Consider the following 20,823-nt stretch of genomic DNA (forward strand, 5'->3'; position numbering starts at 1 on the left):
GAGCTCTCTAGTGTCTCAAAAGAAAACCTGTCACGCTCTGTAAATAGCTCCATGCCCTCCTGGCATTGAGCAGGATATTAGACACAGTGATGTAGAGCAAGGCAGGTTTCCTAACACTGCTTAGATAAAGACCAGCTTTCTCACCGGGTTTTGGTTTCTTCTCTGGCATGTCCTCCGTACAGTACTCACTTAATTTCCACATTCTCTTCCTCTTTTCAATTTGTGTATGTGTGAGTGAGAAAACTTGAGAACTAGAGAGTCCCTTATTTGTTTAGTAATTTAGAAGCCATCTCTCTACTGCTGTTTAGGTAAAAATTCTCCTGGAGGAGGCTTCCCATCGTTTCCCTCCAGTTCTTTCTACAAAAGCAATAGCCAGGGAAGGCACTTACAGAAATGTCCTCCCTCCCTCCCCTGACCTAGAACAAGTTTCTGATGCTTCCTGGGATTATAACACAAGGTGATTCCAGGGAGCTGAGAGCAAACCAACCCATTTGAGTGGACTGCCAAATCCCACTTTCCTCGAAAACCTGTGGCTATGAAAAATGGACATTCTTATACTTCGAGTGAGAACTCTCTGTTAGGGAGGATGATCTCATAAGCTAAATGTATCTTCATCTTCATTTAGAAGTTTTAATCTTTCAGCATTGGGAAGTTTTCAACTTCTCTATCGTTGATAGAAATGGAGAAAAGTGAAAACACAGGCATTCATTTCTGACAGGCCTGGTCTCTTGTGGTTTGCAAGTTGCTTAAGAAAAACAAGGGCAGAAAACCTCCACTGATTTCCCTAAGTGCTTAATAAGCAAAAGGACAGAGAACATGAAACTCTTTCTTGCCATGAACATTAAAACTACACAGACAGGTATTGCTTATCTTTAGGGTATTTTCTTTTATGTTTTTAGTATGTAAAACAGATCAGAATAGGAAAAAAATGAAGAAAGGCAGAGATGAAAGAAGCCTTGCAAAGATTTCAGTATCTGCCATGAAGTCTCAAGAAAGAGTCAAAATGAATTAAATCTGTTAAAGAAGAAAGAGGCCAATCAGCCTCTTTTCAGATGATTCGTAAATGGTTTTTTTTTTTCCTCTAAAGAAAATCAAATCAAGGTTGATGTTTGGGGCACCGTGTATCGCTAAGAAGGCTATTTTTGAAACAAACGTCAGTAGGACACAATGTGCCCCATTATGTAAGCTCTTCAGAACATTATGGACTTGAAACTGTCTACCTGCTTTTAGCAGTTTTGATTTTGAGCCAGATATCTATAACATCGCCACATGGTAATTGTCCCCAGCTCAAATGACTTGCAGACCACAAGTTTTTATGACTTCTAAATAGCATGTGTTTTAAGAGCACATTTAAAAACATTTTGGTGCTAGCAGGGCTCTTAGACATCCTTTAGCCTACCTTTTCATTCATTTTACAGATAAATATGGGGACCAGCGAGGATTGGACCTAAGAACTGCCCATTGGGTAATCCAGGAAACCAAGGCCTGCTGTAGGACACAAATGATGGAAATGGTGGCAGGGACTGTGACAAGCTCACAAAATCACCCAGCTTGGCAGACCCAGTTTGGCAGAGTTTAGACTATACCTCAGGTTTCATGACTCCTAGTCCAGTGCTCTGTCCATTGGGTCACACTGGCTCACTTTACTAAGCTTGTCAGATTATGGGAAGATTGGTGCTGTATCAGATATGGCATCCCCACCTGCCTTCAAGGGGCTTACAATCTAGTTGGATTATAAGATTTTCCATCCAAGATATCCATCCTGCTTATCTATGGCCTCCAGGATAATGTAATACACATCTCTAGTTATCAATCGAAATATTTGAAAACCCAATATAGACAGCTGGGGGTTTCTGCCCTTTGAGAGCAGATATGATCTAACAGAAAAAGAGAGTCAGGAGAAGGGCTGGAAGGAAATTGAGGTCCTAATTGACAAAAGGACACCTCCCAGCAGGCAGCTGCCGTGTTCCTTATGTTCCTAACACTTAGAACTGGATAAAGGCAGGGGAGGGGGAAGTTGCCTTGGAAAGCCCAGACAAACTATTGCCCAGATTGGTACTTCTGGCTTAGAAGAGAGCAGAGAGCTTGGGGATGGAAATGGGGTTGGGGACAATTGATTCCAGGTCACATCGCCTGGGCATACTCAGACTCCTTCACACTCCCAGGACAAATGGCAATTTTATAGATGCTATTCACACCGACATTTCTCTACCTAGAAGAAATTCTCTCTTAGGTTGTCACTATCCTAAGATAGATTCATTTTCCATTAAGAAAGACAGAAAGTCAATCTGTCCTTCCAGCTAAAAGGCAGAGAAGCAAGAGTGCAGTAACAGATGCCAGATATTCTCTTCTATTCTTCAGGTGATTACACTGGGCTTTGGCAGAAGGGCTGATGGTTTGATAAAAGTGCCCCTCTCTTTCAAATGATGCATATGAACTCCAGGAAGGAGCATTAATGACGCATGGAAGTCTGCCATTCTCAGCAGAGAGAATGGGGAAATATTTCCAACCAAATTTAGTCTCACAAGGCCTTCGCCCAGCTCCAGGGACACTCTTTTATCTTCACTTTGTCTTTAACTCTCTCAGCTCCCCAAGGACAAGGAGCCCTAACCAATAAATCCAGACCGCGACATCTGTTCTGAATAAAGAAACGCGGAGATCCCGTTGTGACGCTGCTTGTTGTTGCACAGATTTAGATAGATCTCATCCCTTTCTCCAGATCTTAATAATTGCAAACAGTAAATATCCCATAGAGTACAGCCAATAAAGCAGTTTAAGTCCTGTCCCCCAACATGCAGCAATTATATTCCTATAGTCTGGCTTGATTCTGCCCCACTCCTTCTTCCAACACATTTAAACTTTCCAAAGGAAATGTCTGCCAAAGGCTACTAGAACCTTATGGTTGATACAGGGATAAGGGGTCAGGTCATGTCTGCCTCTCCTCTTGGATAACATGTAATATCTTATGCATTACACGCCAGTACATTGCCTACCCCCTCTCTCCTGTCTTCCTCCTTGCTTGCAGAAAGTGCTTTAAAACGGTGGCTACCAAGCTCCTGCTCATGCATAGTCTCCAGGTGGGTTACAAGTTTTGTATCAGATAATCAGATAAAAATACTTTAAGATATAACATAAGCCTTTCCACTCAAAAAAATTTTTTAATGACATTTAAACTAAGTATCGTTTCTGTCTTAAACTTGTCAGACTGTTAAGTGCATCATCCCTATATGTATGAGTTTGTTGGTTTTTAAGTTTTATGAAATTTACAACTTTGGTAACCCACCTATGAAAGGAATTATAAATCCATTCAAGCTAAATCCCCTCCAGTAATGCAGTTGCTCTGGGTTTGCCACCGGTGAGTGGAAAAATCAAACATAATTTGGTGTGTTTACTGAGCCCACACAACCACTCTTAAGCTGCTTGATTAAAATCCTTTAAGTAGTCAAGATACAAGCAAAAGCACTAGCAAATTCTTACCCCGAACTCTTTCCATTTGCTGGGTTTTGTCTGTCACCCGGAACACCCTCGTACCACCTACTTACCCACCTAGGTTTCTGAAAATGGCCTACCTACTTCTGTTTCTAGAAAACACAGGCAGAGGCTTGAGGACAAAAGACCACTGGACTGGTTCAGGACACCACAAGTGAGACACTTCATTACTGAGTCAGAATTTCATCTACTCTCTAGCCCCATCGATAATTCTTACTCTCTCCCAGCCACAGCTGGCTATCACAAAGAGCAGAGACCAGGAAAAGGATGCCATTTGGGGAGTTGCCTTTTTCACTTTTTCATCAATGTTGGCCTTCTAAACCTTTAACTTGCCTTGAAAATGATCTTTCCCTCATCTGCCTGCTATAGCAGTTCCAGGAGAGCTGACAGGGTATTTTCTGACACTAGCTACCTGGTCCTCCCCATTTCCTTTAATAATCATGCTGATTGCTCTACAGACATTTTGCCAAGCAGGTCTTGAACTCTGAAATAACCAACCATCACAAAATCCTTCTCAAATGGAGGTTGGGATAGTGGTGACACAGAGCAAGGCCTTCTCCAAGGCTGGCTATGAGCTGATATGACAGTTCTGCTGCTTTAGTCTCACCCAGCATACAAGAGATGGAAGGGGTTGCTAAGTCTCCTACCCAGCTGGCTGTCCTCGAGGCTTGATCAGTGGCTCCCTGCCTTTCTATTGGTTGAGCCTTCTTCCACCAGCTTTTGCTATTCCTTTGTCTTTTTCCGTCTGTAATAGTTGTTTTTTTTCTTTTTAAAGTTCGCCATGGGAATTCTCATTTTGGAGCCAGGTCCACATTAATGAGGCTTAATTGAGCACAGATTTAATGCTGTTCTTCATTGAGCTAGCACCCTCCAAAAAACAGACAAACTCCACCTTCTTTGCAAAAGCTCCTTAGAAAGAAACAATTCAGAAAAGGTAGAAAAGCCAAGCTGAGGGAAAAAGGCAAGTGCCTGAGGGGAGCAGGTTCTGCCTGTTGTCTTGTGTAACTTCAAAGTACTTCAAACTAGGAATGGCTTCCTTCGGGAATCTCTTCTTTTGTTGCGTGTTCCTGGGAACCAGACAAGAAATCTCTCTTTGTCTGTCTAGCCACCTCTTGTTACTATTTAGCTGTGCTTATCATCTGGTGGGTATTTCAGTTACTTTTTTTCTCCTAAAAGGTATCAAGATTCTCAAACTCCTTTCTTTACCTGCTTGAAAAGGAGCCCAATTCCTTTAAATTCAGTCCAAAGTGATTTTCTCTCACAAATTCCCCTTATTTCTTCCTTCCAAAACAAAGAAATGGCAATTTCTCTTAGAACTATCAATTATTTAGACTTAAAAATTCAAAAACTAGTTAAATTAAGTAGTTAAATTCAAATAAGATCAAATGGGAAATGATACTGGTGGGGCATTTGAATGTTGTAAGCAAGAGACAGAAATATGTTGGCAAGGATAGAAGGTGGCTTTATCTGTAAATTTTCTTGGCATGACAAGGCTCTTTCTAGCTGATTCAGACTCTCTCTGCCAAAAAAACCCACTAGTTTTCTGACCAATTCTATTCTCCTCCATAGCTTTCATTTCTATGACCAGGTTTGGCCCCAGGCGAAAGGGTAAAATAGATAAAATTTGTCTTTGGCTCCCCTCCAGTTAGAAATGTGCAACTGGCGATTCAGGAGTTAGCTGCAGTGAGGGGAGAGTTGAAGCCATAGGTAATAATACTGAGGGGAAAAAGTGAAGGACAGAACCTTAAAGGAGTCTTGCTTATTCCACAAACCTTCATTGATTATCCCCTAAGCCAGGCACCACGAATAGACTGGGAGTACAAACGTATACCTTGACTGAGAGACCAGAGCTAGGAAGAAAAGCCAGAGAAGGAACATTCAGAGAAGCAGGAGGAGAAACCATAGTCTTCGGTATCAGAGAGCCAAAGAAAGAGGACATAGAGTGCAAAAGGCCAATGGTGTCACATGAGCAGTTGATGACCGCAGGAAGGTCTTTGAATTTGGTAACCAAGTATATAGTTCAAGAAGCAATTTCAGGAAATTGGAGGGGATGAAAGTTAGATCACAGGTGTATAAGGACAAAGTGGTGTTAAAATCAAGAGATAGTAAAGGTGTATTTTTACAAGAAGATTGGTGGTGATAGGGAGAGATGTCATATGGTTAAGAGGGTAGCAGGATCAATAGAAGGTGGGAGGAGTGGTTTTTGTTTCACTTTTGTTTGTCAGGAAATGGGATTACATGAGTATGGTTTTAAGTGAATACGATCAATCAATGGTTTTCAAATTACAGCAAGCATTAGAATCACCTTGAGGGCCACCTGAGCCCTACCCCCAGAGTTTCTTATTCCATACATCTGAGGTGGGGCCTGAGAATTGGCATTTCTAACAAGTTCCCAAGTGACTCTGATGCTGCTAGTCTGGGGAGCCATACGTTGAGAACCACTGAGATTGAGAAGTCACATTAGTAAAAGAGAATAAATGGAGCTGATTTTTAAGAAAAGACAGAAGAATATGGGATGCAAGGAATAAGTAAATTAAATCTTCGAAAGAAAGAGTTCATTTTCTATGAGATGGGAATGACAGAAGGGACGGATGAAGATACAGCAATATGTTGAGAAGGAGAAGGAAGACTGAGGTGATAGAGCTCATATCAGATGGCTTCCATCTTCTCAGTAAAGAAAGAGGCAAGAGCATCTGCAGAGAGGCTAGGCCTCTAAGGATTAGGGACTGGGAAAAGTTTGGAATAAGCATCATTCGCAGACTTAGAGGAGAATAAACTTTACAGTGATAGATGATGGATTTAATTTTAGAAATGGTGAGTTTGAGATGGTAGGGAGCCATCAAGGTAGATTTAGTCAGCAGGCTGTTGGCTTCAATAAATGCATACTTTCTGCAGCTTCTGCTAGGATACGTGATGTCCTCCGTGGGGGTAAAGATTTTTGTCAGTTTTGTCTGTCTTGCTCACTGCTTCATCCCTAGCACCAAGAATGGTGCTTGGCACAAAATAGGCACTTAAATATGCACTGAAATGAACCTGAGAGGGGTTGGCTGAGGTTGATTATTGAACATAAAAGTAGTGTATAGTAGAAACCTGCAAGTATCTGTGGAGTAAAACATTACGGTGGTTAAGAGAGTGAGTTCTGGAATATGAAGACCAGGGTTCTAATCCCAGCCTCTCACTGCCTCAGTTTCTCCTTCTCTAACTTGGGAGTGATCGTGTACCTACATCAAGGTTACTGTGAGAATTAAATGAAATAATATATATAAGGTGCTTAGCACAGTGCCTCACAAAGAGTAAACACTGAATAAATGTTAGCTGGCTATTTATTATCTGTATTTCCCCTCAAATTAATTAAGAAGAGTTTCTTAACTAGTTTGAGTCACCACATGCAATTCAAGGTAGTAAAACATCATATCTTTAAAAACTGCTCTATCTCAGACTTCATCATTCTTCCCCCACCCCTCCCCACTGATGGGGATATTGAGGCATAACTCTACTTAACAGAGAAAAAAAATGATCATCAAAATTGGTGTTTCCACTTCATATCTAATATACCATCCAAAAGCCTTTCCTTAGTCAGAGGCATTTTTCTAGGTATGCATTTTAAGGCCTGGCTCCAGACTAAAACCTACTACTGTCATAAAGGAACAATTGTGGAAGACAAAATAAATAAGCGCAGGAATTCCTACTGCCTGTTTTCATGGGATTAATAAAAAAACATTGCCTGCTTTTGCCTGAGCTAATTATGCGGTGCACTACTGACACGTTTATTTTATTAATCCAATACATGTGAGTGCTACACTGGTATTTGTCACTGGATATGATGGCTTACTATATAAATTAATATGTATCTGCTTTACTCTTGTTCTTGCCCATGTAGAATTCTTTCATGTTTGCATATGTCATATTCAATAATCAACAACTTATTTTTTAGGCATCTATGATTTCCTTAGTTTAGGATCTGTTGCAATGATAGATGCAAAAATAGAAGATTGAGTCCCTGCCTTCAGAGAACCTATGCTTTAATAGACATACTCTCAAAAAAATAATTCACGAATAATAGCAAACACTCGAATATTAAACTGAGTACTGTAGTCCTGTGTGCGCCTCATGGTGAGGAGAGAGGCACATATAAGTATAGACTATTATGCTTACCCCACGAGAATTTCCAGTCAAGTGAGGGAAATAAGACATAAGAGCATGAAAATTAAAATAAGAAAACAAGAGTTAAACAGTGATATATCACAAGGGAGTAGAAGTTGAATTGCAAAGTAGCAAAAAAATTTCAGGGAAAAAAATTGAGTCAGTTGCCCTAAGCCAATATTTCTCAGAGAACAAAAGGTCAGCCAGTGCTCTTTCCTTAACTCACCATCCAGTTAAAGCATTTTAGAACCCATTGAATACTATTACTTTCCAACCAAAGCACTGACAAATCAATTGGTTGTAGTGATTTAAGACTATATTTCCACCAATGACGTATACTAAGTGGCAAATGACTAATGGAAATACTGTCTCTAAAAGTCAAAAAATTTTTTTTCCAGAGGGCCGATATAGCTGTTGCTCCACTCACTATAACGCTGGTCCGTGAAGAAGTCATAGATTTCTCAAAGCCGTTTATGAGCCTGGGCATCTCCATCATGATAAAGAAGCCTCAGAAATCAAAACCAGGAGTATTCTCATTTCTGGATCCCTTGGCTTACGAAATCTGGATGTGCATCGTCTTCGCTTACATTGGAGTCAGTGTAGTTCTTTTCCTAGTCAGCAGATTCAGCCCTTACGAATGGCACTTGGAAGACAACAATGAAGAACCTCGTGACCCACAAAGCCCTCCTGATCCTCCAAATGAATTTGGAATATTTAACAGTCTTTGGTTTTCCTTGGGTGCCTTTATGCAGCAAGGATGTGATATTTCTCCAAGGTTTGTTTCCATGTCATACCCAACGCCTCTTTGCATTTTATGGCCATGATCCATTCATGTACATCTGATATTCACCCATCTCAAGTCCAGATTTCTTTCATTTAACATTCCATCCAACAACGAATTATCATCAAGCCATTCTGTTTGCTTGTGTCCATGAAGTGAGTGTGTTATTGGTGTTGCTTGGAATGTCTTTCATGCATTTCTATGCTATTATATATTTGTACACATTATAGCAAACGTGAACTCTGGATAAAGGCAACATTGCCAGCTAATATTGATATTATTCAGATAAAGCTAATACTAAATCTTGATCAGATCAGACAGGCATGGTTTCCTCATTAACTGAACTAAAACATTTTCTCATTTTTCCAGAGATTGGATCTGGAAAAAATTTGAAAGAAGATAGAACTCTTCTTTAAAACTCTCCTACCTTCCCCTTTCAGTGTTCTCACTTTTTAATTTTGTTCCCACACTGCCTAGAACAATTCATTGTAGTGTCTCCCCCAAGTTTTACAACTAAAATTGTAAAACTTCTAAAAGAAAACATAGGAAGAAGTCTATGTGACCTTGGATTGGGCAAAGAGTTTTCAGAACACAAAAAGGACAATCCATTTGAAAAATTGATAAACTGGACTTCATCAAAATTTAAAACTTTTGCATTTCAAAAGACATCATTAAGAAAATGAAAAGACAAGCCACAGACTTGGAGAAAACATTAGCAAATCATACATCTGATAAAGGACTGGTATGCAGAATATATAAAGATCTCTTGCAACTCAATAAAAAGAAGACAACCTAATTTTAAAAATGGAAAAAGTATTTGAATAGATATTTCCCCAAAGAAGGTATACAAATGGCTAATAATCACATGAAAATATGTTCAACATCATTAGTCATTAGGGAAATGCAAATTAAAATCAGAAGGAGATCCTTCTATACATCCTCTAGCATGGCTATAATCAAAAAGACAGACAGTACCGAGTGGTGGCAAGGATGTGGAATGACTGTAGCTCTCATCCTTTAGTAGTGTGAACACAAAATGCTACAGCCAAATTGGAAAGTGGCTTGTCAGTTTATAATAGACGTACACTTAAAATATGACACAGCAGTCCCACTCTTAGTTATTTACCTAAGAGAAAAGAAAACATATATCCACACAAAGATTTAAACACAAATGTTCATAGGAGCTTCATTTATAATAGCCAAAAAGTAGAAACAACCCAAATTTCCACCAACAAGTGAATGGATAAACAAAATGTGGCATGTCCATACAATGGAATACTATTTGGCAATTAAAAAGAACAGACTACTGACACATGCTACAACATGGATGAACTTTTAAAACATTATGTCAAAGGAAAGAAGCCAGGCACAAAAGGCCACATATTATGATTCCATTTATTGAATTCCACTTATTGAAATTCCCATATTGTATAATCCCATTTGTCCAGAATAGGCAAATCCATAGAGACAGAAAGTACATTAGTAGTTTCTAGGGGCTTGAAGTGAGTAGAGAAGGGTTAATCAGGACCAGGATTAGGGTGAGGCAAGTGAGACTGAGTAGAGCAAGTACAGGGGTCAGATCCAGTCTATTTAAAATTCTGATATTTTGTTCATCATGGGTTTTTGTGCATTAATTTTGACTTTTTAAAATATTGCACTAAAATGCTATTTATCTTGATCAATGAGACTTTAGCACTCCCTTAAATTTTGTGCATGGGGTAAATACCTCGCTTGCCTCACCCTAGTCCCAGCCCTGTCAGGATTAACTACAAATGGGCATGAGGAAATTTTGGGGGTGATGGAAATGTTCCAGAACTGGATTGTGGTGATGGTTGCACAACTCTAAACTTACTAAAATCATTCATTGTACACTTACACTGGTGAATTTTATGGTATGCAAATTTTATCTCAGTCAAGCTATTGCAAATATCGAATGTGAATGTCCTGGGCCTTACCCACTTAAAGTCTTAACTCACCTAAACAAAAATGGTGGTGAATTCATAATCATAAAATATTGTAAGCAAATGTAACATCTTTATAATCAGAAAAAAAATGTATTTTTTTGAAATAAGAAGTTATAGCTTTGGGGGCTGGCCTGGTGGCATAGAAGTTAAGTTTGCGTGCTCCGCTTCGGTGGCCCAGGGTTCGCAGGTTCGGGTCCCGGGTGCAGACTTACACACCACTCATCAAGCCATGCTGTGGCAGCATCCCACATACAAAATGGAGGAAGATGGGCACAGATGTTAGCTCAGGGACAATCTTCCTCACCAAAAAAATAAGAAGTTGTAGCTTTAGTAAAATTGAACTTTAATCCAAATACTGACCAGAATCCAATCATATAGGGATTTTCATTTGGAATGTAAGGACTCAGAAGGTCACCTACCATGTTTTTACAGCATACTTCATTTTGAGATTATCCACTTAGAGCACAAAACATTTAAAATGAAGTTTTGCGTATAACTGACTGGTAACAATCTGCAGCAGCTTTTTAGTATAGGTGTGGGGCAAGCCTCCCTTGCCTAAGTCAAATTGTTTTGCCACCCTCAATCTGCTTGGTCAGATTCTCCAAATTATTTCACTCCCTGTTCCTTTTGTGCTTAGAATGTGTGTCATTTTGTGATATCATCTGGGAGTTCATTTGTTTTGCTGGTTTCTTTCTTATTTTTTTAAACGTTCACTTCAAGACACTAGGGTTTCTAAATGATCTCGTAATTGAATGACTTTTAACATGGCTGGTAATCTGTGTTGAGACAATACTAAAGAGTCATTAAGGCTGGAGATTGTATTGGTTTCTGTAAGTGAATTTTCAAAACTAAATTTGTGATATCCTCACTGGAGTGCTACACACTACTCTGCATACTCAAACAGGACTCTCAAAAAGCCATTTGTTTTTAGAAGTATTTATGCATATTGCTTCATTAAGTAATAATTTAAAGATGATGACCCGAAAATGACAAGCTGGACAGATATTTATTTTTATTTTTTGTAGCAGAATTTAAGCTATGGCTCTTTTGTGGCATTGAAATATATCAAATGCTTTTTTCAAGACACAGATTTTATTATACTGCACTAGATACTGTCATATAGAGCAATGGCTTTCAAATTTTTGACCATGGCGCTCAGGAAGAAATAAATTTTCAATCACATCTCCGTACATATATATGTATATAATGAAAGCTTCACCAGACATTAGCCTTACAGTGTGCCATGCACTCTGATATTTTCTATTCTGCTTCTTTTTTTTACATTGCTGGTCACAAGTCAACCCAGCAATGGGGCACACAGCCTATGGAATAACACTGATCTAGAATAACAAGTATTATCCTTGTTGTGCTTTTGAGTAGTAAATTATTACCTTTATGGACTCTACATTTTCTACCATATGTGTGATCCCTCCTTCGATACAGGCTTTTGTGTCCTTCAAAAGAAATTATATCTTTAAGCCTCTTGATAAAATGTTATACATACTTCTGAGCATATTTATTATACACAGGCAAGGAGGAAACATGTTTCTCCTTGTCTTGACAGTTCTATTGGTTATATATTTGTGCTCAATTGTACAACAGCAAACCCCACTGTAATGTGCTTCTCTATTAACAGATTTAGAAATTCCTGATAATAACGTAGGTGCACTCTAAGATTCATGATTGCCTTGACTGCAGATGCCAGCATTATACTTTATTTCTGTTTAATGGCCACACTTGGAATGCAAACTCTCCAGAAAGCCCAGAATGCGAGCATGCATTGTACGTTCTGACTTTTATCAAAATTGAAGCAATTTAAGGAATTATAAGAGACCACATTTTAAAGTAGAATTATCAAATATTATAGCAGGAGGAGATGTCAGAGATAAATTACTCCAACTGCTTCCATTTACTGAGGTCAGAGGGACAACAACCTTCACTGAGCTCCCACTGCGTACGGGCTCTTTACCTGCATTATCATATGGATTTTAATCCTCAAAACACTGCCACAGGGTGGGCATTATACTTATTTTTAAGTTGAAGGAGATGACGTTCAGGTTAAATAATCTACCCAGTCACACAGCTAATGGCAGAGCCAGTACTCAAACGCAACTCCAACTCCAAAACCCATCCTCTTTCCACTTCATGCTCCTTTTCTCATATCAAAGACAAAGTAACAGTACCCAGAGAGATAATGTGATGGAACCCAAGGTCAAAGAGTTTCTAAGAGCCAGCAGTACAGTTGTTTCCACTGCCTCCCACTATCGACCTAAAGGTGTATTATTTATTCCACTCTTTTCCTCATGCTCGTGCACAAGAGCTGTTTTCCAGTCTCCCAACCTCTGATGAAACTCCATCTTTGCTCTGGTTGTTAAAGAAAGTAGGTAGTGAGCATTTAAAATTTGAGCATGTGTTCACTCAAAGTAAAAGACTGGGAAATCGGCAATGAGTCATCATGATGAAAACTGAGCATCATTCCATTTCCATCAAATAAAGCTGTTGACGGTAACGTAGAAGATAAAGAGTTTATGTCAATATCAGGTCTGATATTTTCAACTACCCAAATTGTTCAGAATGAACAATTCAGCTGGAGGCTGAATCACCTTTACAGAGGGCAATCAATGTAATAAGCTGAGGTTATATCCATATACGAACTGATTTGTTGGGGGGAGTCAGGAGAAGGAGGTATGAGAAGATTCCATTCAACCCCCTTCCCCCTGATTGGGCGATGGGGAGATAGGCAGTGGGTGTAGACAGATGGAGGGAGCATAGTAGTTAAGTATGTGGGTGCTGGAGTTAGTCTCACAAGATTCACAGTCTGCTTGGCAGTCGTGTAACCTGGGGCAAGTTACTAAACCTTGCTAAGCCTCAGTTCCTCATCTGTAAAATGTAAAGCACAGTGCCTGTTGTATAGTAAGTTCTCAATAAATGTTAGCTATTATCATTTTTAAACTGGTTCCTCTTAACCATCATAATTTCACAAATACTGGTAGTTAATATTGTATTTGCGTTTTAGTTCCTAAAACTCCTTAGGAACACAGTTGAAATTTTAGTCAGTGCCAAATAGCTGGTTTCTGATGAGAAATAACTAACAACATTCCTTCTTGAACCCATGTAGTGCTTTCCTTAAGGATTACACCACTTGCAAATATTTTTATTGTATTATTCCACAATTTCTTACTGATATTGACAGAAGGTTGCAATTTTTTTTAATCTGAAATTTATTTCCTTTGTATAACTTAGATACAACCGCTAAGCAGCCCAGAGTCTGAGTCGTTCCAGACAAATGCTCCCCCTGCTGACTTTCTTTGAAGCTGCAGGGACATCTGAGGGCTAGCCAAGTTGAAGATATGAGGGTTGGGGAAATTGTAACAGAGAAAATTGAGAGAACGTGCTAACTTGAACCCGATTAGTGTGTACAGATTATTCCAAGGGAATTCCAAGGGGAATTCCCATCTTAAGTTTTGAAGATATCAAATACTTTGGAGGAGAGGGTGGGGGATCTGTCCAGGTTAGTTGATGCATAGATCCTCCTCAAAATGGAAAGTATGTATAGAATAAAAATGTGAATGGTGGGCCAGCCCCGTGGCTTAGCGGTTAAGTGCGCGCGCTCCGCTGCTGGCGGCCTGGGTTCGGATCCCGGGTGCACACCGACGCACTGCTTCTCCGGCCATGCTGAGGCCGCGTCCCACATACAGCAACTAGAAGGATGTGCAGCTATGACATACAACTATCTACTGGGGCTTTGGGGGAAAAGTAAATAAATAAAAATTTTTAAAAAAATGTGAATGGTATAAAATGAATGGGATCAAAGACAACAGGAGTTTTTGGCTCCATTTTAAGCCATATCCTTTCCTTCACTGATGTATGACCAGTGTCTTCATCCTACTGCAAATTCACTTCAAGGCAGTAGTGATGTGGTAATAAATTAATGATGTAATTTTTATTACAACTATTTCATGACTTTTCTGGCTGAAAGCCGTAGTTTTCAGTCTTTGGGAGATGGTTACTTATTCCCAACAGAGAAGACTGTAGGAGCCAAAGATTGATTCTGCACGTTTAAAAAAAATCTGTCATAAACACAGCATTGAATGGAGTGTAGAAATGATGCATACTTTGGAAGAAAGAAGAGGAAAAAATGAGGAATGACAAAGAGTTTGTGCACAGGAGTAGCAGTTTGCAGTTCCAGCTCTTCATCTTGTGACGCTAGTAAAGTGCAGATCTCAAAATTTACTCACACGATGAAGGTTACAGCACATAGCTCACTTTTATTATCATTTCAGAAATCATAAAATACATTTTATTATCAACTCAGAAACTCTAGTTTCTAATGATTACAGATAACAAGAGCATTGTACATTATTTTGCAATGTTTTTATGTCTGTTTTTCTCTTGTTGTTAATTTACTTTCATTAACTTCACTCCTCCTCGTACATTTCTTCAAAAGGTAGGATATGCTCCTTATAATGCATTTTTATAAATACTAAATGTGCAGTATTTTACAACCATTTCCTTATGCTAACCTGAGAATCTGTCTTGTGCAACAAAACTATTTGAAATGAATGTTACACATTTTGAAGCTGCATTGCTGGAGGGAAAGATACTGGAAAATGACAGGTTTTCTTAACTTAACTATAAAGTCTTGTCTTGTTTTAATAGAGCCTTTAAAAAATATGATTGGGCTGACCCATCTGTCACTTTTTATATAGCCTCCGTGTGAAATGTGGGTTTAAATGGCTATAGTTTTACTAATGAGAAAAGGGAAATGTAAAAATTCTTGTAGAGCTTCTTCTCTGTGAGTTCCACTGCACATTTTCTCAGTGAAAGGATTTAGGCATCCATGCCATACAAGGGAAGAAAGTAGTAGAAATTCCACCAAGACTCTTGTCAAAGCTACTACTTTCTTGAGGGGAGAATATTCAATACAAACTTGTGTATTCAACACTGATTCCAAGGAAGCTCCTTTTTCCATCTATGCTGAGGCTTGTGGATACTATTATACCATTTCTATGTGGGTATTCACCAAAATTCTCCATGTTCATAGGTATATCATGATATTAACCACATAATTGCCAAAGCCAATAGCCGTGTAGATAAGAGGCCACAAAAATGACCATTTTTGCATATCAGTTTATTTTCAGTCATGTCAACAGCCAGTCTCAGCTTGAGTCATACAGATCAGCAACATGATTAACTGAGTTAGTTATTAAAGTGGCCAAAATAACCAGATTATGATGTGTAGGCTTGATTTTAGATCATACAGACACAGTCATAGTCCATTAGCCTCAATAGAATGACACAAGTGTAATTTCCATAAATGACTGTATTTTCTCCACGTTTCAAGTAGTAATGTGAATACTACCATTAGTATTCACAGCAGCAAAATGCACCCCCTTCCATACCAAACCATGATTCTGGAAATACTCCAAAATCAGTTTTCCCCTTGGTCTCAGTAAAACTCCATCATTCCAAATAAGGATGACATTCACAGTTCCATTCCAAATGAACAGATAATAAACAACAATTATCCAAATATGTTTGGTTTTCCTGCAACTGTATCTCTCAATGTTTATAGGAAAATTGCACCTTCTATAATTTACACACCATTCTAGATTTTCTTAAACAAAATATGAGTATTTTATACTACAAAAATGTGGGCATTTCTTTTCTATTGTGTAAGTATAGATTATTTATTTCCTATTTATCCTCTCTGTGCTTCAGTTTTTTTATCTGTAGAATGTCTCTATTTTCCTTTCTGTAAAATAGTACCTAACCATAGGGATGGAGGATTAAAAGAGTCAACACATGTAAAGCTATTAGAATATAGCTTGGCACATAGGAGGTGCTCAATAAGTGTTAGCTATTACGTTACCATTTTTATTACCCTATTACTATGGATGCTACTTTGGAGCATTTATTTTTTATATAGTAAAATTATTTCCAGAGTCAGATCAGCCAAGAATAAATTAAATGTATATGGCAACGATGAAGAAAGACTATGAAAGGTCCAAATTCATAACTGAAATATTCTGTATACTTTTAGCATTCAGAAGTGTGACACATTCTTTCTGACTCCTCCAGATGTTTTCACCTCTTCTGATTAAAAGGGAAATGTTCTCAGATGAAATCCTGAGATAGTATAACTACTAGAAAAATTCTGTTGCAAAGCAGATTTTCACATCCCAAAGGCTAAAAGTAATTATCTTCAGAAATAAATAAATAAGAATTGTTTTAAGCATCCGGGGACCAACAGGAATTACAGACTTTAAAAACATCAAGTAATTTTGTTATAGTTAATCAATAAAGAACATTCTTTATCAAAACACCTGCTAAAATTATTTGATCAGAGTGCAAAATCTAAAACAACTGAATTTTCCAGAGGCTAAAAAAAGGTTATCCTGGGACACAGGAATTTAAAGTGGTAAAATGTAAGTATAGACAGGGAAGAGCTTCATTTGCCAGCTTTCAGCCCAGAACTGCCCTCTTCTCACAGAGCCTGGTGATGTGCCTGGATCCCACATTTATTCTTGACTTTATGACAGAGTGGATTCTTTCCTGTGAGCTTTTCTGGCTATGAGAGAACATAGCCTAACCAGGGTAGAGCTCTGCCACAGAACACAACCATCCTAGGGATAATGTGGCAATGTTTTATAAAATCTAGGGACCAGATTTTCATTTCTGCAGACAGAGCCAGCCTTCAGCAACATTGTGAAGGTGATGAAGTTTCCTCATTCCAAGCCATTACCCATCACTGAGCATTCAGTGCCCTCACTCTGCCCCCTAACTTCCCATGGACCCTCTCCCTGCGTAGCACTCATGATGTAGGACTGTGACTTTCAAACCAGGCTGCACCAGAGCTTTAGAAAAATGCTTAGGCCCGGCCCCGAGATTTGTCTAGGGTGGAGCCTAGGCATGTTGTTTTGTTGTTTTGTTTTGTTTTGTCTCAAGCTCCCCAGATATCGATGTGCAGGCAGAGTTGAGAATCACTGATGTAGAAGAACAACGTTTCTAAGTTTGGTCTACAGACCACTGTAACCACCTGTGATGCTTAAGAAGTGCAGATTCTTGAGCACTTGGGTATTCTGAAGCTGCATTTTAACAAACACCCCAGGTAATGCCAATGCACAGTTAGTTTAGGAACAAATTTTTCCCCTTATTAAAATTTACTTTAAATCTTCTGTTCCATTCTCTACTAACTGGACAGACTAATCCAGGATAATGTGATAATGGATGCTGTTGAATAAAGTGTCGCATTTTGACCAAGCCTCCTGAAGAAAACGCAGAGGATGACTCCAATAGTAGGAGTTTCTATGGCAGGCCAGTGAGGATGCTTTTGGTTTTTTTGGTTATTGGGGCGGTGGGGGCGCTGCACAGAGGAGACAAACCTTTTAGTGCCTCTTAAATCCTATTATACAAGTAGTTTCTTACTTCACTTGAGGCCTGTCCTGTGTGCTAAGGCTCACTTTGCAAAAGGGAAGTGTTTTGATCCCTGGAGCTAAGCTCCTGGGCCCCACTGGTCATTTACATGAAAATGATAGTAAATATTAGTTTATGGCTCCTTGCCTCATGGGTGACCAACTCCACAAAATGACAATGTCTTTATTAAATTTATTAAATTCATAGTGAATAGGGCTCATTTACTAGCACCTACCCATTTCTCTTCAAATATGTAAAGGTTTTTGACTCTGTGTTTCTCCCATGACATCACCTTATATCAGTGGTTCTCAACCTTGGCAGCACATGGTAATAACCTGGCAAGCTTTAAAAAATACATATGTTTGGGTCCCACCTCCCGGGTTCTGATTAAATTGGTCTTGGGTGGGCCTGAGCATGAGAATTTTTTAAAGATCCCTGGTGATTCTAAGGTATAGGCAAGGCTGAGAATCACTTGCTTTAAAGGAAATAGAGCAGCAAAGCTCACAGGAGGAGAACCTGATAAGTACAATTATTATGAGTAAGCAGGAGCTGGTAAAAAGAATATATTTTTTCCTGCATTATAAAAAAAAATTCCTGCTTTGAAACCGTATAGGCCTGAAGAGCATTATGCATGTACCACCATCATATGCCATCATGACATGGGGTGTTGTCATTAATGTGTTACTTTTGTTTGATGTGTTAATTCCCTGACATTTACTTCTCTCCTTCATTAGCTACACCGAAAACACTCCTCCTTCTAGAAATAAAGATAAGGATTTCTTAAACTGAAACCCGGCCCCTCTGGGTCTGGATTGGTCTTTGTTTTGTTTTGTAGATCGCTCTCCGGGCGCATTGTTGGAGGGGTTTGGTGGTTCTTCACCCTGATCATAATTTCTTCCTATACTGCCAATCTCGCTGCTTTCCTGACTGTGGAGAGGATGGTTTCTCCCATAGAGAGTGCTGAAGACTTAGCTAAGCAGACTGAAATTGCATATGGGACCCTGGACTCGGGCTCAACAAAAGAATTTTTCAGAGTAAGTGCCTCGCAGTTAATTGGGCCTGCTGGTTTTTATTTTATCATCTTCTCACAAAGGCAAATTCACAGTGCTTTTAAGGGAGAGTTTGGAAAGGGTGGGAATGTTATCAAAGCAGAGTATCTTAAATACAGCACTACTTGGTTTGAGACCTAATTCATTGTCCTTTAGAACTCAGACTTGTGTGCGACATAACAAGTGACATGTTGAGAGCACAAGTTTGAACTCCCAGGTTTGAATTCCAACCCTGCCACAAAGTGATTGTTTGTCCTTGGACAAGTCATTTAACTTCTGTTGGCCCCGTTCCCCTTACTTCAATAATGAGGGGATTGAAGTAAATAATATCTATTCTCCTTTCTAGTTTTTACAAAAGCAGTGATTTTATGTCTCAGCAGTTCACAGAAGTTAGGTAATTGACTCTGACTAAGACTCTGAGGAGGGATGGACTATAAAATTACATATTCTATTTTAGACATTAGTTTCCTATTGAAATGTATTACAGTTGTTTCAAGTATTCATGTACATGCTGATAATTCAATTTTCAGGGAAGCTGATAATTGTTTTAATTTCTTGAGTAGACTTATTCCTCCCCTCTTCACTCCCCAAAAGGCCAAATCTTAGTGGGGAAAGAGCGAGTTATTCACTAACAAAAGTTAATAAATCATAAACACTGTCAAGGGGAAAGATGAAAGGAGATCAAAGCAGAAAATTATAGAAGAATAATATGATGGTCAAACCAGTTTAACATAAACTATCAAGATCTTTGTTCTGTAGCAACTGGACTATAAGAAACGCTACCAATGGAGTGTTTAAGAACTCAAATATTTTTTCGGTTGCCCCAACCAAGAAAACATGGTGGTTTTGATTAGAAAATGGACCCGTTCTATACATTACTACTGCCTGCTACTATAGTCACTGTAACTGGTTTTAGCAATGATCCGGAAGCCATTTGTGTAGTAGGTAGAGAGGAAAAGTTTAGTCACTCTCTCCCACTGATAATCAAGTTATTGGATGGTAGGTATAAATACTGACTTTCCCTCAAAGGTCCAGAGTGAACAAATGTTGGTTCTAAACCAGCTCATCATCAGTTCTAAACCTGATGGCCTAGTGGTTAAAGTTTAGCACACTCTGCATCAGTGGCCCGGGTTCGGTTCCCAGGCACAGAACCACATCACTTGTCTGTCAATAGCCATGCTGTGGTGGTGGCTCACATAGAAGAACTAGAGGGACCTACAATATACAACTGGGGCTTTGAGGAGGAAAAAAAAAGAGAGGAAGATGGGCAACAGATGTTAGCTCAGGGTGAATCTTTCGCAGCAAAAAAAAAAAAAGAAAGAAGAAAAAGAATTTTAAAAAAAGGAAATCAGTAAGCATATATTTCTACATGTATTATCATGAGATTTGTCCAATTGTTTCATGGGAAACCAGGAGGAGTGTGTTTCTTGAAATTATAGCAATTAGTTAAAAACTGTTTTCAATCCCTAAAAGAAAAAGAGTTGGTTCTGGGACCCTTTCAAGAATTCTTATTGGCTCAGGGTATCCCTATCGCACCTCTACCACTGTTTATCAAGCAGATCATAATCCCTAACCAGGGAGAGGGGCCCAGTATTAGAAGCATCAAAATGATATGAAGTCCCTCTGGAACTAACCTGGCCTTGACCCTCACTACTATGGTAGTCCAAGAAGTTTAGCTGAGAACAGTCCCCTGCCCCCGTGAAATCACTCACACATTTCAGGACAGGAAACCAGGGATTTCCATCTGCTGAGTAGTCAGCACATAATTAGTTCGATGAAAATCTGGTTCGGTATCAACCTTCAACAGAGCTTATGTTAACCATCCCAATAGGCATCAAGTTGCCATATGAAGTAATTGACCACTTAGGCTATCAAGACACCAGACTTGAACCCTCTGATAAGAGATACTTGTTCCACTGGAAAACATTTTTCCTTCAGCAACAATTAGAAATTAGGAAGGTGTGCTTTAAATGGTAATCAA

At 39.0% G+C, this 20,823-nt stretch overlaps 1 protein-coding gene across 1 annotated transcript in view; it reads left to right on the plus strand.

Moving 5' to 3' along the window:
- GRIA3 (glutamate ionotropic receptor AMPA type subunit 3) overlaps window positions 1–20,823 on the plus strand; it is a 269,592-nt gene that overhangs the window by 192,510 nt on the left and 56,259 nt on the right. Inside the window, exons 11-12 of the mRNA XM_058536632.1 lie at window positions 8,031–8,407; window positions 18,629–18,827. Coding sequence (XP_058392615.1) covers window positions 8,031–8,407; window positions 18,629–18,827 — 576 coding nt within the window. The remainder of the gene's footprint in view (window positions 1–8,030; window positions 8,408–18,628; window positions 18,828–20,823) is intronic.

Source organism: Diceros bicornis, chromosome X (genome assembly GCF_020826845.1).
Source record: "Diceros bicornis minor isolate mBicDic1 chromosome X, mDicBic1.mat.cur, whole genome shotgun sequence".
Lineage (NCBI taxonomy): Eukaryota > Metazoa > Chordata > Mammalia > Perissodactyla > Rhinocerotidae > Diceros > Diceros bicornis.